The sequence below is a fragment of the Mus musculus genome, chromosome 14 (genome assembly GCF_000001635.26).
Source record: "Mus musculus strain C57BL/6J chromosome 14, GRCm38.p6 C57BL/6J".
In the NCBI taxonomy this organism is placed as follows: domain Eukaryota; kingdom Metazoa; phylum Chordata; class Mammalia; order Rodentia; family Muridae; genus Mus; species Mus musculus.
In genome coordinates, this window is record NC_000080.6 from 40,905,666 (window position 1) to 40,923,764 (window position 18,099).

Below are 18,099 nucleotides of genomic sequence, written 5' to 3' on the forward strand. Positions count from 1 at the left end.
CAGAAACTGCCTAGGGAAAGGAAGGTAGAGTCCCAAGCAGAGTTGGAGAGAACAAGAGAAGGGCAAGAGCCTTGGAGCTTCGAGTGGGAGAGGAGGATGTGCAGGGATCCCACGCTGGCTCCTCAGCCTAAGAGGACAGAGAGGACGGGTGCTCAGGGTACGCCAGGAAATGTTGCGGACACCGTTCCCCTCATCTTCCACTTCTGTTCATTTAGCCAGAGGAGATCACTGAAGTGACCTCCTCGTTTTAAAAAATTAACTGGGAAACAAGCCCAACCCTGGAAGCCATGAATCCTAAACAAGGATATGTGACACAGGGCAAGACTCCAAATGGGCCAGTTTGCAAGTCCGCAGGAACAGTAAGAGCTGCCCGAAGCCATTGGTGTCAACACGCCAGCAGGGAGTGTCTACTCTCCATGGCCTCCAGCAGGGCCAATGACCATCCACCCCACCTACTATAGATCACCAGCAAGTCTACAGCTCGTGCAAGCAACAGTGTCCTGTCTGGAACCATGAACTTTTGCCTGGATGGGCAATACTGCCAAGGCTAGACCAAAATTAACTGAGAATAATCCTTCCTTGAGTCCTGGAGAGGAAAGTTACGCAGCTGATGCTTACAGCCAAGAATGGCAAAGCTGTAAGCCACCTAGTTTCAACTGCAGGGAGAATGTGGAGGATACATGGAATTTGTCAGAATGTGCAAACGATGGCTTGCCTCAACCACTGGGTTCCTGTACACCAGTCACACCTGACTCAGTGGCTCAATTTATCACCAAAATGCTTAATGCTTTTTTGTTTTAATAGTGATTGCAAACCAGAAAGGAAAAAAAAAAAAAAGACCCAAACAACAGCATTAATATAAAGATATATTCCATAAAAGAGTTTGGCAGGTCAAAGAGAAGCTGCACACTTCCTAAAAACACAAGCATTCTTCTTCCTCTAGTCTATAGAGAATTATTTAGAAAATTATAACATCATCATCATCATGAACACACCCCCACCAGTATCACCAGTATACACCACACTAGAATGTACACTTCGGCAAGTAACTGAAGGTAGTACTCAATCCCTGAACGGTAAGGACAGATACAAGTTATAAAGAAGCACTAGAGAGTAGCCCAGCCCCAGGTGGACAGACGCCAGCATGCCTCGGAGTATCCAGTACGTAAGACAGACATCATTTTCAAGAGCAGCCTCAGAACAGTGCTGACAGTGAACACGGCATGTGGGTGGGGGAGTCACCACGGAAGTTAGAGATAAGATGCACTGAGCATTCCACACAGCACCAGCTGTCTGTGCTTGCCAGGGCCTGGCTGCAGGAGCGTTGCCCTCCAGGGACAGCATACTTTGGGCCACTAGCTGTATGTGGTCGTGAGAGGAACCCAGTTTCCAGCTGGCAATCAGGAGCTGGGGCTCCCTGGAGGGCAGCGGGGAAGGAGAAAGGGTCAGTCAGGATTCAAGTTCTGGTGGCCATTTCAGTAGCACCGAGACCAGAAGACAGGGAAGCCAAGCAGGGGCGCATGGAGGGGATGTGAACCAGAGGGAGAAGCTGTCACAGCTGGTTCTTAAGACACTCGGGGAACTGAAAAGGACAGCTTGGTCCCAGACACTGGGTAAGGCTGCTGAGAAAAGAATGCCAGACGGAAGAGGCTATGAAGATATGGTGAAGGAACACTCTTACCCCTATAAATAAACTATTTACACACTATAAGAACAGGAGAGCTGGCCCTCAGTAGGGCTTAATGCTATGGAGAAACGAGGCTGTTCTACCCTGGGAGAGCAGTGTAGGCTTGGAAGGCAGTGGTGATGTGCTCCCCAGGACCGGCTATGGCTGGCTCAGGCATAATTCACTTGGACATGGCTGAGGATTCTGCAAACCCCTGGCATGTTTGCACCACCACGAACCCTGTTGGCACGAGGGTACCACTAGACCACTCATCCCTCCTCCTCCTTCTTGATCAGATGGAACCAGAAGCCTTGTCCTCAGTGCTGGTCCCATACTGATGCTATACCCACAGAAGATATGAGCTGAGCATCTACCTAAGCCTTACTGAGGAGGCAGAGGCCTGCAGATGCTCTTGGGCTCCATAAGGGCCATCAAGCCTTTCCTGCAGCCATGGGAGCCATCTGTCCTCAGAGTTACTACTCCACATAAAAACACATTCTCTGTCTCTGGGCAAGCCCTTTTCAGAGATGCCATGTCAAGTGTGGGCAGATGAGAAGGGGCCTTGGTCTTCAGCACCAGCAAGAAGAAACTGAGAGGTCATATCACACTGATGCCGAAGACTGGGGTCTGGTTGTGGGTGGCTAATGTCGACTTCTGCTGCTGCTGCTGGACAGTGAAAGGCTTGACCTCTACATGTGGCTCAACTCCATTTGCTGCATCTGCTTCTCAGAAGTGATGGCCTGCCTTCACTGCCTCGATGTCTGAGATCAGGGTCCTCGCCAGGAAGATGCCAAAAATCTGAAACCAAAGCCAAAGATCAGCGGTTCAAAATGAAGGCAGGGAGCAGAGGTGAGCAGGTGGAGGCTACCTCCCCTCTCTTACCCGGTCAAGGGCAAGGTAGCAAAGCTTGAGCAAACCACAAAGATGACCCACCCCATGGAAAACGAACCCTGGGGTAAGCTGTAGCATCCCTCAAGCATGGAAGAGGTCAGAAAAAGCATCACAGAGTGAAACAGATGCTTGCCCTGACCCCAGGGAGTAAAAATGCCACATACCAGGCAGGACCCACATACTTGAGCTCTAGGTCAAACTGTAAAATAACACCAACTATTCAGAGCCAGTCACCCTGTCGGCCCAATTGCCAAGAGAGTAATTCCCGGCCATGGCCCTGATATCTGCAGACATATCCTGACCTTAGCAGACAGGCATGTTATGAGGGAAGGGTGCGGTTTTCTGTCTACACAGACAACCATAAACATGGTAAGCTTTGGTGTGCTTGTCTGTCTCCCCACCCCATAAGCTCTTGGCTTCATAACTGAGCCCAGTCTCACTTCACACAAGTCTTCTTTGCTTTTCCACAAGCTTTTCTCCAGTGTTCTGTTGTCATTCAATATAATGGCACAGTGAATACAGAAATATGGTGTGGCTGCACCCAAGTCCAGCTCTTGAAGGCAGAGCTGCCTAGCGTGTACTCTCCATGAAATTGCAGCCTTCACTGTGCCACAAGATGCGCAAAGGGAGGCGGTGCCTCGTACACATGAGCCCTAAGAAAACTGACAGTTTCTCTGATGTAACTGAACTCTTGACGTTTTTCTAGATTTTCCTGTGGGCAGCAGCCGCTCCACTCACCCCTGGGCCAGGCCGTGAGCCAAGGGAGAGTCTGTGTGAGGAAAGACTCCTGGAAGCCCAGCCAGGGGACAGGGACAAGGAAGTTCTGGGATAACTGCCCCGGTTAATAGTAAGAGACACCTCCCACTCTATAGATTCCTGACACCTCCTTAATTCCTGCTACTTCCATCTGCCAAAAGGGTGGGACCGCAAAGTGGGCCAGTTCCTGGCCATGCACCCCAATCCTCTGACTACTACACAGGCAATACCATATAAAGATGTGGGCCCTAAAGACAAGGACACAGCTGTCCCATTTGTCTGCCCTAAAAGGGGCTCCCTTCAGGTAGCAGACTGTGGGGACATAGGGGCCATGACCTATCCTAGGCACGGACTCTAACAACAAACATGTACAGGTGCCACCACACTGTGTGTGTGCATGTGCATATGTGGGGATGCCTGTCCCAGTACACATCCCACTCTTACTACCTCATGTGTATATACACATACACATACACATACACACACACACACACACACACACACACATATGTTATGCACCTGACCTTGGACATCCTATTTCCTAGGCCAGATTCCTTTACAGCATGCCACGTGTTAAGGGCCCAGTGCTTGAATTCTGGGTCATACCTGCAGCAGTGAGATGGCAATGAAGACACCAGCCACAATGTAGATGTTCCTGGGCAGCCAGCCTTCCAGAGCCTGGATGCATCCTTTTGTAAAGATGAACTCATCCCACTTGCTCTTCAGCTGCAGAGAAACAGCACAGTGGCTTCAGCCTGAGCACACACAATCCCTGCACTGCCCCAAGACAGCCTAGCTCTGTATGGGGCATGACAAAGCACAGCATGTAGATGATGGTCTAAGGGGGCTGGACGAGGACCACAGGAGAAACCCTGCCTGAGAAACACCTCAGTTCATGTTCAGTCTGGGCCCCTCCCAGGGCAAGCAGCCATCCTGCCTATCTAACTAAAGGTTCTCAGCACCAAAGATGAATTTGCTCTGAATCTCCACATCTGGAGATGCAAGGTAATCTGCAGCCTGGAATTAAAAATGTGTCTCTCAAGGTGAAGAGGAAAGGGGATTCCATGCTTTCGGAGTCACAGAAGGTGGAAGAAAGAAGGGCAGTGGCTCTTTAGATTCTGTCTCCTACTGGTAAGCTTGGTTCTGGGAGAGAGTCAGGCAGCTCCTTTTCTGTCAATCCCCCTAAAAAACCTGTCAGTGCATGGGGACACTGTCCCAGTACACACCCCACTCTTTCTACCTCATAAGTGGCAATCAACCTCAGTTTCTTTCCCATCATCTCCCTCCACGTTAACAGAGATGTTAGAGGTATTATGGAATACACTGTGCCATCATGCTCCCACACTGAAATTCCAAACCTCTGAACCTCAGGTTGTGACTGTATTTGAAGACGGGTCTTTACAGAGCTAAGTTTCAATGAGGCTACCAGGGTATGGTCTGATCAACTGACCTCTGTCCATACAAGAGGAGATTAGGACAGTAGTACACACAGAAGGAAGTCATGAGAGGCGGGGAGATGTCCAAGCCAGGAAGACAGGCCTGGAACAGAGCCTTCCTAAGAAGCCTCAGAAGGACTCAACTCAGGTGACAGCTTGATCTTGACCTACTAAGTTCCAGAATTGTGACAAAATAAGTGTCATGTAAGCCTGCCAGTCTCTACATTTTGTTATGGCTGCCCCAAGTGGCGATGACATTCTTAACAGGACACTAGGTTTCATACAGATGCATCTCTCTGGTCTTTTGAGATGCTACAACAAAGTACCATAGTGGCCTAAAGTGACAGGAACTTCTTTCTCACCACCATGGAGGGTTAAGCCTAACACCAAGGCGCTGGCAAATTCAGTGTCCGGTGCTACATTCTGGTTAAACTGTGTCTTACTGCTGAATTCTCATATGCTAGAAGTACACATGTATATGCACGTTCACACAAGCACATGTGTATATGCACGTGCACACATGCACAGCAGGCCACCCAGACTCCGCTCACTTCTGGCTTACGTGGCACCTTCTAATCACATCTTCCTGTTTCTGCACTCCAATCTGCACTTGTTCTAAAGCAGGAGATTAGACTATAATACTCAAGCTTAAGAAACGGTTCCTCGGATCCTTTAAGAGTGTGTGTTGGTATTCTTACCTGAATCCGGACATCATAGCCACACTGTGTGTTCACGACTTTTTGCTGTAGGAAAAGCAGAAAACTTAGTCACTCCAAAGACCTGTCAAAAACCCGGTGGGAGGAGGCACTAGAACAATCACAACTGAGCACCAAGAAACATGTGCAAAAATTACACAGAAATTACATCACAGCTCACACCCTGAGGTCAACTGCCTGCTCCCCTTCTAGGCTAGAACAGGGGTCAGTGAGCCACATCTGTGTTGTTTCAGCAGTAAATTTTGTAGATGCAAGCTGTAGACTCAGGACTTATTGTACCTCACCAGCAAGAACACAGACTTGGACAGCACATAAGCTAGACTTGGACAACCATGATCTATCAAGCTTGGCTATAGTGCCGGAAAACTAAGGGCAATGGAATCTGAATTTCATACCAATTCTCATACATCACAAAATATTATACTTCTTTTTCCCTTCAGCCATGTTTGAGTTTGGATGCAGAATATCCCCAAAGTCTTAGTCCCAAGTGCTGCTGCAGGAGGCAGTAGAACCTTTGGGAAATGGAATCTAGGTGGAAGGAAACAGTTGCCTTCTGTTTTGTTCTTTAGCCACAGAGCTGGCAGCCTATGTGCTCCTTGCTGTCTCCAGCAGGTGCCACAGCTCTGAAAGCATCCAGCACTGCAAGCCAGCTGACTCTTTTTAAATTCTAGGGATTAGTGTTAGGACTCCTTGCATAGTAAGCATGCATTCTTCCCCTGAGCCCACAAGCCTCTCCTCAGAGGGTTTGTTATAGCAATGCAAAACTGGACTACAACAACCACCAAAAAGTAATGGAAAGTATTTTGCCTCATTGGGCCTTGGGCCACAGTTTGTCAACCTTTCTGCTAGTAGATGACATTGCACACAATACACTGGCTACACTGGTGTTTTTCAAACATTCCTGGACACCTAAGATACCACTGCCCAACCTCAGCAAATAGGCCTCTCCCAGACCAAGGATCCTGCCCAGGTCCTAACAGTGAAGGCTTGCTTCTGAGGGGCCGTGACTAGGCACCACAGGGCTGTGCAGAAGGTCCTAACAGTGAAGGCTTGCTTCTGAGGGGCCGTGACTAGGCACCACAGGGCTGTGCAGAAGGTCCTAACAGTGAAGGCTTGCTTCTGAGGGCCGTGACTAGGCACCACAGGGCTGTGCAGAAGGTCCTAACAGTGAAGGCTTGCTTCTGAGGGCCGTGACTAGGCACCACAGGGCTGTGCAGAAGGTCCTAACAGTGAAGGCTTGCTTCTGAGGGCCGTGACTAGGCACCACAGGGCTGTGCAGAAGGTCCTAACAGTGAAGGCTTGCTTCTGAGGGGCCGTGACTAGGCACCACAGGGCTGTGCAGAAGGTCCTAACAGTGAAGGCTTGCTTCTGAGGGGCCGTGACTAGGCACCACAGGGCTGTGCAGAAGGTCCTAACAGTGAAGGCTTGCTTCTGAGGGCCGTGACTAGGCACCACAGGGCTGTGCAGAAGGTCCTAACAGTGAAGGCTTGCTTCTGAGGGCCGTGACTAGGCACCACAGGGCTGTGCAGAAGGTCCTAACAGTGAAGGCTTGCTTCTGAGGGCCGTGACTAGGCACCACAGGGCTGTGCAGAAGGTCCTAACAGTGAAGGCTTGCTTCTGAGGAGCCGTGACTAGGCACCACAGGGCTGTGCAGAAGGTCCTAACAGTGAAGGCTTGCTTCTGAGGGGCCGTGACTAGGCACCACAGGGCTGTGCAGAAGCCTGCGCGGGGCAGATCTCTGCTCGGGTGAAACAGAGTTTCTTCCCAGGTTACCCAAAGTGCTCAACTTCCCGAAGCTCAAGGATTTAGGCCTAAGGCTAGGAATGAAAGCAAGTGAAGAAAAGGCTAGAAAAGGATTAACCATGGAGCTGTTGCCTCCCAGCCCCAGCCCCCGCCACATGTGATGTGCAACCTCACCATTCCTGAGAGCCTCTGAGCAATGAGGACACTGTGCGGAGAAGTTCTGAAAGCGGGCAGGACCGGAGCACACCGCCCTCACGGTAAGGCAGAACTTAGCGTGAGGAAAGGTGATCTTTCCTTTTATCTAGCACAGAGCACCACAGAGAAGGGTTCCAGAATGTATGCACAGGATTTCAGAGTTGCAAGGACCCAGGGCGGTAAGAGGAAGCCAAGGGCATGTACCATACAGCATCAGTGTGCTGAAAAGTAGCAGCCTGGATGGCATTGGAAGTGGCAGGAGCTGCGGGGCTGCAGAAGTGGCATATACTCACTGCAGGATCTGGCACACAGCAGGAGAAGGGTACCCCACATTTCTCTCGGCTGTAGCTGGCACCACTGCAGTTGAAGTAGACATTGAGGTCCCAGTCTTCAGGGCCGTAAGCCCCGCAGCACTGATTCTGAAATTATAAGTATTGCCAAAAATCACATGACGGGGGCCAAGATCTCTGACTCAACACAGGTGTTCTTATGTTCCCATTTACAGACAGAAAGGCTCAGATACTGAATGACACCCACAAATGGTAATGCATTAAGAGGGAAACTGCAGCCATGCTGACTCCCATGGGGACCAAGTCGAGCTAGTCTAGCTAGCATGCTAAGTCCGAGGCACTCCTTGACAGAGCCCATGCAAGCTACACCCCTTCTCCATTAAGACCCATTGATATGCCCCTCTCCTACCCCAGAGAACACAGCCGAAGTGAGGAACAGGCCTTTCTCCATGATAAAAGGCCACGCTGGCCCTAGTTACCTTCTTGGCCATTTTATATAAAGGCAGCTGTTGATCATTTACAACAGGGATTAATTACAACTAAAGTGAAAACAGCAGCACTCATTAACCACTCATTAACCGTCTGACTTGACCAGGAGTCCCACCCTCCACTCCTCATTACCTAGTGCAGCTGACAAAAGCCCTTATCGGCCTACAAGTGTGCGGCACCCAGCACACTAAGAACATCATCAATGTGACAGAATCACTCACCAGAGATCTATGACCTCTGCCGCCAAAACAAAGGCCAGCAGGATCTCTGCCTCCCTCACACCCAACTTTCCAGTGGAAATCCAATCTTCGCCATTCCTACTCCTCCACTATGCAGGATGCTTTAATGACTTAATGACCACCTAATGTTTTATCACAAGCCCTAGAACTAAGTGGGTGCCTCTTACATTTTAGAAGATAGGAAGCTGGGCACGGTAGAGCACATTCCTCCAATTCCAATAATCCGGAGGTTGAGGCCTGCAAGCTTGAGGGCAGCCTAAGCTACATAACAAGATCCTGTCTCACCTGTCTCAAAACAGACTGGGACAGACCGGTGGCAGGGATGACTTCTCTTAGGAAAGAGCAGGGGAAAGTTCGAGAAACTAGCAGACCCAAGGCCATTTGAACACAAAAGAGAAGAAAGAACTGAACAGACAAGGCGTAGCGAGGTCACTAGGATTAGGGAGTCTCCCGAGTCAGTAACAACGCACAGGAGTCTCTCTGCTTATGTAAACAGATTTTCCTGGACCCCCATGCTACATGCAACAGGGTAAACAAGTTTTGGTTAATAATAGTGGGTCAGTTATTTTTAGTGCTTGCTGGTTTATTTTCTCTTTGGAACCAAGTGTTCCTTGGAAAAGACATTTCAGAAGCCGGGCTTCTGGGAGAGGCAGATCAAACAGGCCACAGTGCCAGGGAGTGGTTCGCCCCAGGAGCTGGAGCAACCAGAGATTCAAGTTTCCAGGTGCAGCTGCAAGCAAGGGGAAGGGGCAGGAAGGCTGAGGGACACAGCCGAAGCCTGCTTAGTCAGCTCCCTGGGGAAAGTTCCAGAGAGGTCACATCCCTCCATGGAGAAGGCTTCCCCAAGGCAGTCTGTTCTTCTCAAACAGGAAGGAGAAAAGGTCCCAGAGAGGAAGAATACAGGAATAGCTCTACAGTGAGTCACTGTCCTAGGGGGAGGAGCTCTGTCCTCTGTATCCCCTCTATATCCACAGGGCCAAGGTCCTGGGGAGGTCTCTGACTAGCAACATGGCTATCATGAAAGGCTAGGGAAGACTGGACCCAAAAGGAAGGAATGGGAGATAAAGTTGTCTGGCCAATCCAAAACGCAGGCTGAGAGGGACCCCGAACTGCCATGCCAGCAGCTGAGCACAGCGATGCTGACCAGAGGCTGACCAGAGGCTGGGGCATGCTCCATACCTCCCTGCCATGTTGTGGCAGAAAAGCCATCTCAGCTGCAGGGCATCCGAGACTAAGCAGAGGTGGGAAGGGCGTGCTCTAGCAGGAGGCCTGTTGGGCGGGGGCAGAGCTTACAGCTTTCTGAAGGGAGTCAATGAGGTTCTGCAGGTCGATGTCATCCCGATAGGACTTGATGTTGCTCTCGAAGAATTCCCGGAACCGGTCTCTCACCCAGTCTTGGAATAAAAAGGCCAACACGGCCACGGCCAGTTCCAGGAAGAAGATGAGCACAATGGCCCCACAGAACTGCGAGGGCAAAGGAGAAAGGTAGTCAGCATCCCCAGCCTGGCAGACGCTCAGACGCAGCGGACCACCTACTGCAGCACGCCACCTCCTCGGTACATGGGACTCACCACTACCCGTGCACATATGGCACAGCTGGTAGCTGAGAGAAGTGAGGAGGAAGGACAAAGCTCTGAGCCATCACTGCCTAGGAGGTAGCCCTCCCCCACCTCCACCTGATGAGAAAGAAGTCAGTTGTTTTCCGTGTAGAGCCCTACCCAGGCACTGTCTGCCCCACCCTCCACTCAACCATCCTAGACATCGAGTCTTTCACTCCCACTTTACGGATGTGGAAACTAAGACTTGGACATAGAGCTTGTCTGAAACAACTTACACAGGACACCTAAGATCCCTGCAGAGTTCATTACCACGCTGGAGGGATCAGTGCTATCTTGGGCAAGCAGGACTGTCAGCTACATACAGACCTCTCTAGGTCATGGTGACATGCTGCTATCGGGAGCCTTGAAGCTTTGACCCAGCTTGGAAATGTGAAGGAAGCTTCCCAAGAAAACCAGATAAGAGCCGCAAGCATGCGCCAGTGCGCACAGCCTGCTCATGTGGAAAGGAGATACAAAACACAGGATTATTAAGGAGGGGGCGATCTAGGGAGGAGTGTGTGCTTTGCTTTCCAAATGAAGAAAGACTGACCTAATAAGCTCAACAAATAATAGACCATAAAGAAAACAAAAGTGTTTTCCTCACCAGGTGCTATTTAATTTTAACTGAATACATTTAAATATGAAGTTGTATCTAAATATAAAACTAAACTCTTAGTAATTCGTGATTCTGCCAGAAAATTAAGAACTACACTGCACAGCCAACAGATTCACACGCAGGAGGAGGGAAAGGATTTCTTAAAGCCATTGGCCACATCGTTTGATCTTAGCCAGGAAGGACAAAGGTGAACAGCAGATAAACAATTCCTTTAGAACTTCTCAGGAGAGCCATAGAGCCAAGGAGGTGAGCAGAACCCCCACCCCCCCTCCCACCCCCCACCCCCCCAACACCCCCCCCCCCGCAATTAGCTGGCAACTCCAGGAGACCCCACTTCCCTAGTGAGGAACCATCAGCTGGGCTTTTCTCCTTAAAATCTTCCTTCTTAGCGAGGCAGCACGTTCAAAGAACTGTTCCCTCCTTGTGCGGCCAGAAAACAGACGTGAGCCGGTATTGGTATCTCTAGTATACATAGACTGCGTCCCACTGCAGCATCACTTACAAACTTGAGCAGGCAGATGTTCTCTCGGAGGGCCCCGACACAGCCTGCGAATCCCAGTGTGAACATCACCACGCCCACCATCAAGACCAGCACGACGGGGTCGATTCCATGCAACCGGGTCACCTTGGTGAGGTCGGACAGCACACCCTGAGAGAAGCAGAGGATAAAAGGTAGCAGTGTCCTTAGAATGGAGTCAAGGCCCTAGGGGCAAGTTATGTCAGCCAGCTGCTGAAGCCAGGGGTCTGCTTCACACAGCTCAGCTCTGTCATCAAGAGCCAGGCCAGAGTGTGTTCCTGCCCACTCCCTGGGGCCCCTGAGTATACAGTCCTTGTCCACTACAGCTCTTAGACAGTCTACATGAAGTTCCTGGTTCATACCGAGGCTGGGGGCTCCTGTGAGCACAGACCCAGCTTCCTCAGTGGCCTTCGAGGTGCCTTGGCCAGGCCTCAGAGAAGGGGAGTCCTAGGCCACGGCCCAACTGGCTACAAGCAGCTTCACAATGAACATTTTTGAGGAAACCGACCCAGCAAGGGTAGATGATGAGAGAGTGTTGCCCATAAACGTGTCTATGATCCTGTTAGCACCACCCAAAGAGAATCATTGGCTGTACGTGTAATAAAAACACTTGGAAAGAGGCTAGGGACAACAAGAATTGGTTTATCACTTTTATTTAAACACGTATAGTCAGGGGCTGGTGAGATGGCTCTCAACAGGTGAAGGCACTTGCTGCCTTGCCTGGCAACCCGAGTTTAATCCCCAGGACCCACATGGTGGAAGGAGAACACCAAACCTAGGTAGGTTGTTTTTTACTTCTACTAAGCATATACATACCCCACCCCACCCCCACCCCCCCAAAAAAAATCAGTAAAAATTTTAAAATACATATAGTTATAAGTGCCTAGTGGCATCTACAAAGGACAGATAGATTCTGTGGTACTCAAAGAGAAAAGAGCTGTCAGGCTAGGCAGCTGTGTAACCAGCTCTAGGATTCAGGGCTCATCCAGGTCAAGTCTGCTGCAGTGCCAAATACAGCCACATGGTGGCGCTGTTATGCATGGTTGCTGTTTGCAGGTCACTGGGACATTGTACTCCAGTTTTCACATCAGTGGTGAACAGGTCTCTAAGAAAGGTGCACTGGCTCAAGAGCAGACCTTACTCTGTTCCTAAGACCATCACATAAAAACTCATAGACCAAACTGTGCTGCTTCCTTTTTCCTGGAAGCAGTGACAGGTTCCACTACAGGCACAGAGGGTGCTTCAGCTTCCGGGTTCTCCTTGGTCCTCCTTCCAGATCTCAGCACCTAAGCTACTAGCATTAACCTACCATGGGTAAGGTCAGCATTATGACTCCACCTTGCCCCTGGAGATCTGACCCCTTAGAATACCAACTGCCCCTTTGTCTGTCTGCACAATAAGAGGCTGGGGTCCCCTCCGTCACACAGGGGCAAGCAGCACATGGGGCACAAAACCGAGTCCTACCCCCTTCTCTGCAGGCCAGCGCAAGCACTTTGGGAGTAAACAAGACTGCTCACTCGCTCCCAGAGGCATGTGACGGGTTTTAGGGGACAGCCCCAGGCTGGCTTTGGGGTTACTCGGGGCTTCTGGAAACAGGATGGGAACAGATCCATACTCTCAGAGCTCATAACCGCCCACCCAACTCTCCTAGTGCTGGCCTAGTGACCTCCAGCACCACACACAACCTCGGAGGCACATTCTTTCTGATGGCTAATGCTACAAACCCTCTCTGCAGCTAGTGACTACTCAACAGGCTAGAAGAGGGGACAATTCAAGTCCGATGGCTCTGGGCCTGGTCAAGGTTCCACCTACCTTTTCGCTCCATGCCCACAGCCCGACTCCAAGGAAGACAACTCCAGCCAGCTGGGGAGGGCGGGGGGGGGGGGGGGCGGGGGGAGGAGGAGAAGAGAAAAGTAAGGTCAGAAACCAGCACTAGAACAAAGTCTACATTCCAGTTGGGTGCTCCTGTGTTCTGTCCAAGGTGGCATTTGAATCCTGCAAATGACAGAAGCTCTCTACACCAAGGGACATGGAGATTGCCGATAAGCAGCACCTACCTCCCCGTTACAGCTGACAGCTGATTTCTACTCCAGACACTGAACCGCAGAGCGCTGAGGTAGCTGAGGTAAAGATCTCTAGGTCAGTCCTTGAGAGACTGCCACAGGAGACTGACTGTTATGCTGACAGAGAGTGTTTCCTTCTTTCCTTCTTATCCAACAATCACCCTCAACCCACTTCAGTGTGCTCTTCAGTGTCAAGACACCACAGCCCTGATGGCTGCCAGAGTTGATCAGTGGCTTCTGGCCCAGCTGAGCATCTTTATGGGTCAGACCAGCTGCAAGGCAAGGTTACGGGGCGAGCACATGACCACCGTCCTCACATCTCAGCCCCAGGACTCAGACTCCAAACACAGACAAGAAGCCACTCGGGTCATCCACTGGCCAGAGTGCAGCCTCCTCATCCCACCTACACATAACATGAGACACACATGTGCTCAGGAGATACTGGGCTCTTAGCTAGTGAATTAAGCATAAGAGAGGCACTACATCACCCAACCTCCCTCCTACGGGCACTCACTACAGCCAAGAGAACTGGACCCATCCATAGGACCACACAGTCCTAAGACAAAATAGTTGTTTTGCATATAAACCCCATGCTGTACAAATGGAACAAGCTCTGCTTTTGTTGTTGTTGTTTGTTTGTTTGTTTGTTTGAGCATCCTGAGGCTTGCGGACAAGTTCCCTGAGCCGCCCCACACCACACGGGTTTCTCAGGAGGGAAGGTCTCTGTTCTCCCCTGATGCCATGTGTGATTACTTCCTCTCCTTGCCATCAATTTCACAATGGATGGCAAGAAAACCAACAGGCCACCCTACTACTCCCTAAGGTCCCAGTCGGAGGCCTTTTTCTCATCTGACTTCCTTAAAATTGAGGTAGCTCTTGGTCATTCCTCTTTCTTCAGTCAGATTCAGAGACAGCAAGCACACACAGCTCGGGCGGGGCTGTCTTCCTCCCTTGCCTGCTTCCGGCCCTTCCCTTACAGACCCCACTAAATGATGGCAAACCTAACAGTGCAAGAACCCTTTGAGCAGTCAGGGGACTCAGGAATCCCACACCTTTAACTATTATCCATACCTACGATTAGCAGCCTTGCAGCTCTCCCCTGTCTCATGCCTACCATCTCCCTGCAGTCTCCAGGGATTCAGTCTACTTCTCCCCAGCTTCTTTTCCTTCATGAAACATCACCACCATCTGTCCACTAGCCATTTAGTGTTCCTTGTATTGTTTAGGGAATAATGGGGGAAAGGCCTTCTGTTTGGTACACACAGCTTTTATAGTGACTTCTGTCCTGGTTGGGTGAACTCAGATCAGAGCTGCTGGTTACTGAACATGGCTATGGGCAGGTCACCCCGCTCCTACAAACTCTCGAATGACTTCCCCTCACACCTAGGAGAAAATTAAGATTCCACCACAGCGCACCATTCCTGGCCTAAAGGTTCTTCTCTGGTATCAGTCCCTGGCCTCCTCTTCCTTCATATCTAGATCTCCCTGAGATGTCCACCTTTGCCTTCTTATGTGAAGCTGACCCCTGTCCATCACTCAGAACTACCTGTGGCGTGGTTCTCCTTGTAGCCCTGATCCTAAGCCGAATGGACCGTGCCTACCATACAGCCATGTTCTCTACAGACAAAGGTGTCTGTCTGCTCAGGGCTGTTAACCCACTCACGCAGAGAAGGATGGTCCAGAGTGGGCCCATGTGAGAATCCCACAAAGGAAGCCGAGGGTTCTTCCCACTCTCCTTCCAGGCATACTTCTGGGTCTCGCCCACTGCTTGGGGCTAGGCAAGAGCCTATCACATCCAAACCACATATACAGAATGGGGGCAATAAGACTGCAAGTATCTAACACTACTCTATCCACGTTCTCATTCAAAACCAAGCCTGCCTGCCTAACCACCCACTTCGGGTACCATGTGCCCAGGCTGTCTTGAAACATTTGATCAGTGACACTAGAACCCCTACCCCCTCCTCCCCACTGGTTCCCACAGATTCCCATTTATTTTTTCACTACATTAAAGCAGCCTTAATGCCACATATACTTAAGTGTTAGTGAGCCCACGCTGAGTTGTATTGTTTGTTCATTTGTGACATATTCTCTCTATGTAACCCTGGCTGTACTGAACCTTGCTATGTGGAGCAGGCTGGCCTTGAACTGACAGAGATACTCCTGCCTCAGCCTCCTGAGTGCTGGGATTAAAGGTGTTGCCCTGGGGTAACAAAGAGAAAGATGTTTGCTCTGCCAAAGCATATATACCAAGCTGTGCAAATGCAGGCAGGCTTCCATTCATGTCTCACACACATACACACACACACACATACACACACACACACACGCACACACACACATCCTCAAGACCTATAGGAGATTCCTTGCTGTATCAGTCACAGCCATACAACAATGTTTTCTCTTACACTGACTAAGAATAAGAATACATCTTCTCTCACTGTCTTAAAGGAAGAAGTGAAGTTAACTCATACCAGAAAGATAGGAACTTTACAGCCACAAGTCAGAGCAGAAGTCACTGAATATTGCCCAAGGCAGGAACTCTGGAGACCAATTATGGTCAAGGACCCTGAGAAAGGACCAGACAAGGAAGTAACCTGCCCCTGGAAACACATAGCAGCTCCAGGAGTGGATGACTCTTCCTCCCCAGAACTCCCACACAGATGTAGAACAAATGTAGAAACATTTGTCCAAGGTCACACAGCTAGCTGGTGACAGACTTACGAACCCCATCTGGGTAGCTGTACCCCTGACAACACATTATCTCACTACCTACAGGGTGCTGGGCCAGAAGAGCAAGCAGCATTCTGAGTCCCATACCTGAGAAAACATCTACAGAAGACCCAGTGAAGGATTCCACAGAGGAGTTTCTAGGCTGCACAATTCTCAGACAACTACCTTATACAACCAGATGTTAAGAATGCGCATTCTAAGAGTCTACATCCCAACCAGAGCAGAAGGATCTCTGAGTCTTTGTAGAGATTCAGGAGCAATTACAGGAGAAGGAGGTCCCACTGGGACAATGGGTTAAAGAAGCTCCCAATAAAATTCAAGGAGTTCCAGGGCCTGGTTTATTAAGTAAAACTCTCTGGGCTACCTTCCCTAGAGTTAATTGATCTAGAAGGCCCCAGACACACACAACAACAACCCCCTCTGTATTAGCATCTGTAGAGAAATGAAATGGATAGAATGAGTGAATATATAAAGAGAATTTATCAGAATGCCCTATAGGCTGTGGTCCAGCTAGTCTACCAATAGCTGCCTACCTAAAGAAGGTCCATGAATCTAGTAGTTGCTCAGCCCACAAGGCTGGATGTTTCAGCTGCTTTCAGTATATGTAGGAATCCCAAAGAAGTAGGCTCTGATGTCAGTGGGTGAAGCAATGGGCTGGTCAGCAAGAGCAAGCAAGCAAGCAAGCAAAGAGCGAACGAAAGCTTCTATCTTCCAGGCCCTTATACAGGCCGTCAGCAGAAGGTGTAGCCCAGATTAAAGATGTTATCTTTCCACCTCAGAAGATCCACATTAAACGTGAGTCTTCCCACTTGAAATGATTTAATTAAGAAAAATCCCCTACAGGTGTACATACCCAACAGCTTGGGTTAATTCCAGGCATAGTCAAGTTGATGATCAAGAATAGGACACCTTCCAAAAACAAAGAGGTCATAGTGGGGCTTCCTAAGCTGGTACAGGTTTGCCTTATCCTGGAAGCCACAAGAATCCTCCTGCACTTTAGCTAAGGAGGCTCAAATCTCAATAAAAGTGTCTAAGTCTTGCTGGAGAGAAGGAGGAGAAAGTTCCAAATGTCAAGCAGGTCAGGAGCAGCCACCCAGGACCCAAAGGCCTTGCCCCTTTGCATTAACTCTAAGTGCGTAGGAAACTCTTGTAGACGCCAGACATCTTGTCTTTCCATCAGTAGTCAGGCAACATTTTGAGGCTTTGGGCTCCTGACCTGTGGTTCTCAGTCAATCTCTTCACTAACTCGGGCTGATGACCAGGGCCTCCTTAGAGATATCTCAGAGATAAGCAGAAAGGAACTCACTGAAACACCATGCAGTCCAGAATAGTAGTAAATAAATACACAGCACAGGTCAGCATCCCAGGGTTCATTCTGCAACATTTTATCAAGTGGACCTTCCCTGCGCCTAGGCTTTCCTCCATACAACAGAGACCTCCCTTCTAACAGGCTGAAAGGGCTGGTGAAAGACTCTAACAGAATTTGCTTACACAGAGGGAGCCCTGCTGTCCTGTGTACAGAACTGAGGCCTGAAGTGTCACTGGAGTGACTCCTCAAATAGCTGCATGTGCTGCCCTGAAGATTTTGTATGTCCCCAGTAACTGTTAATCTTCATCTCCAACTGCATGATTTAGAATCAACTGAAGACACATGTATTTCCAAAGAGGTTTACCTGAGGTTGTAAAACCATAGTTCCTCACAGAGGTCCTGGATGGAATGAAAAATAAAGTGAAATGGGTGGAATATCAATCAACACTCATCTCTCTTTTCTTCCTGACTGTGACCAGCCACCTAATGCTCCTGCCACCACCATGATACACTCAAACCATGAGCCAAAAAAAAACTCACTTCTTGAGTTGCTTTTGTCAGATATTTTACCCCAGCATGGAGAAAGTAACTATTACAGCCTTACCCAGCTCCCAGACTAGTGTCCTAAGAAAAGGTCCCTGGTCTAGAGGCTCAGTTTCTGCCTCTGGGGAAAACAGAGATGTGGTATTCAGGAAGAGAAGCCAGGAAGAACAGGAACAGAAAGCCAGAGAGAGCAAGGGCCAGAAGAAATTATACTATCCAGTTTGTTCTTCACACATCTCAGGTCGCTGAGTAGCCATCCATCCGCCTCTGTAGCTCCATCTGACAGTCAAGTACCTCTG

General features: G+C 49.7%; 1 protein-coding gene across 4 annotated transcripts in view; it reads right to left on the reverse strand.

Moving 5' to 3' along the window:
* Positions 1–761: 761 nt before the first annotated feature.
* Tspan14 (tetraspanin 14) overlaps positions 762–18,099 on the reverse strand; it is a 60,647-nt gene continuing 43,309 nt past the window's right edge. For all 4 annotated transcript variants that reach the window (XM_017316081.2, NM_145928.2, XM_006519261.2 and 1 more), the window contains 7 exons: positions 12,965–13,015; positions 11,138–11,284; positions 9,715–9,885; positions 7,697–7,822; positions 5,448–5,492; positions 3,920–4,039; positions 762–2,464 (listed from right to left, as the gene is read on the reverse strand). In XM_017316081.2, coding sequence (XP_017171570.1) covers positions 2,393–2,464; positions 3,920–4,039; positions 5,448–5,492; positions 7,697–7,822; positions 9,715–9,885; positions 11,138–11,218 — 615 coding nt within the window. In that variant the 5' untranslated portion in view covers positions 11,219–11,284; positions 12,965–13,015 and the 3' untranslated portion in view covers positions 762–2,392. The remainder of the gene's footprint in view (positions 2,465–3,919; positions 4,040–5,447; positions 5,493–7,696; positions 7,823–9,714; positions 9,886–11,137; positions 11,285–12,964; positions 13,016–18,099) is intronic.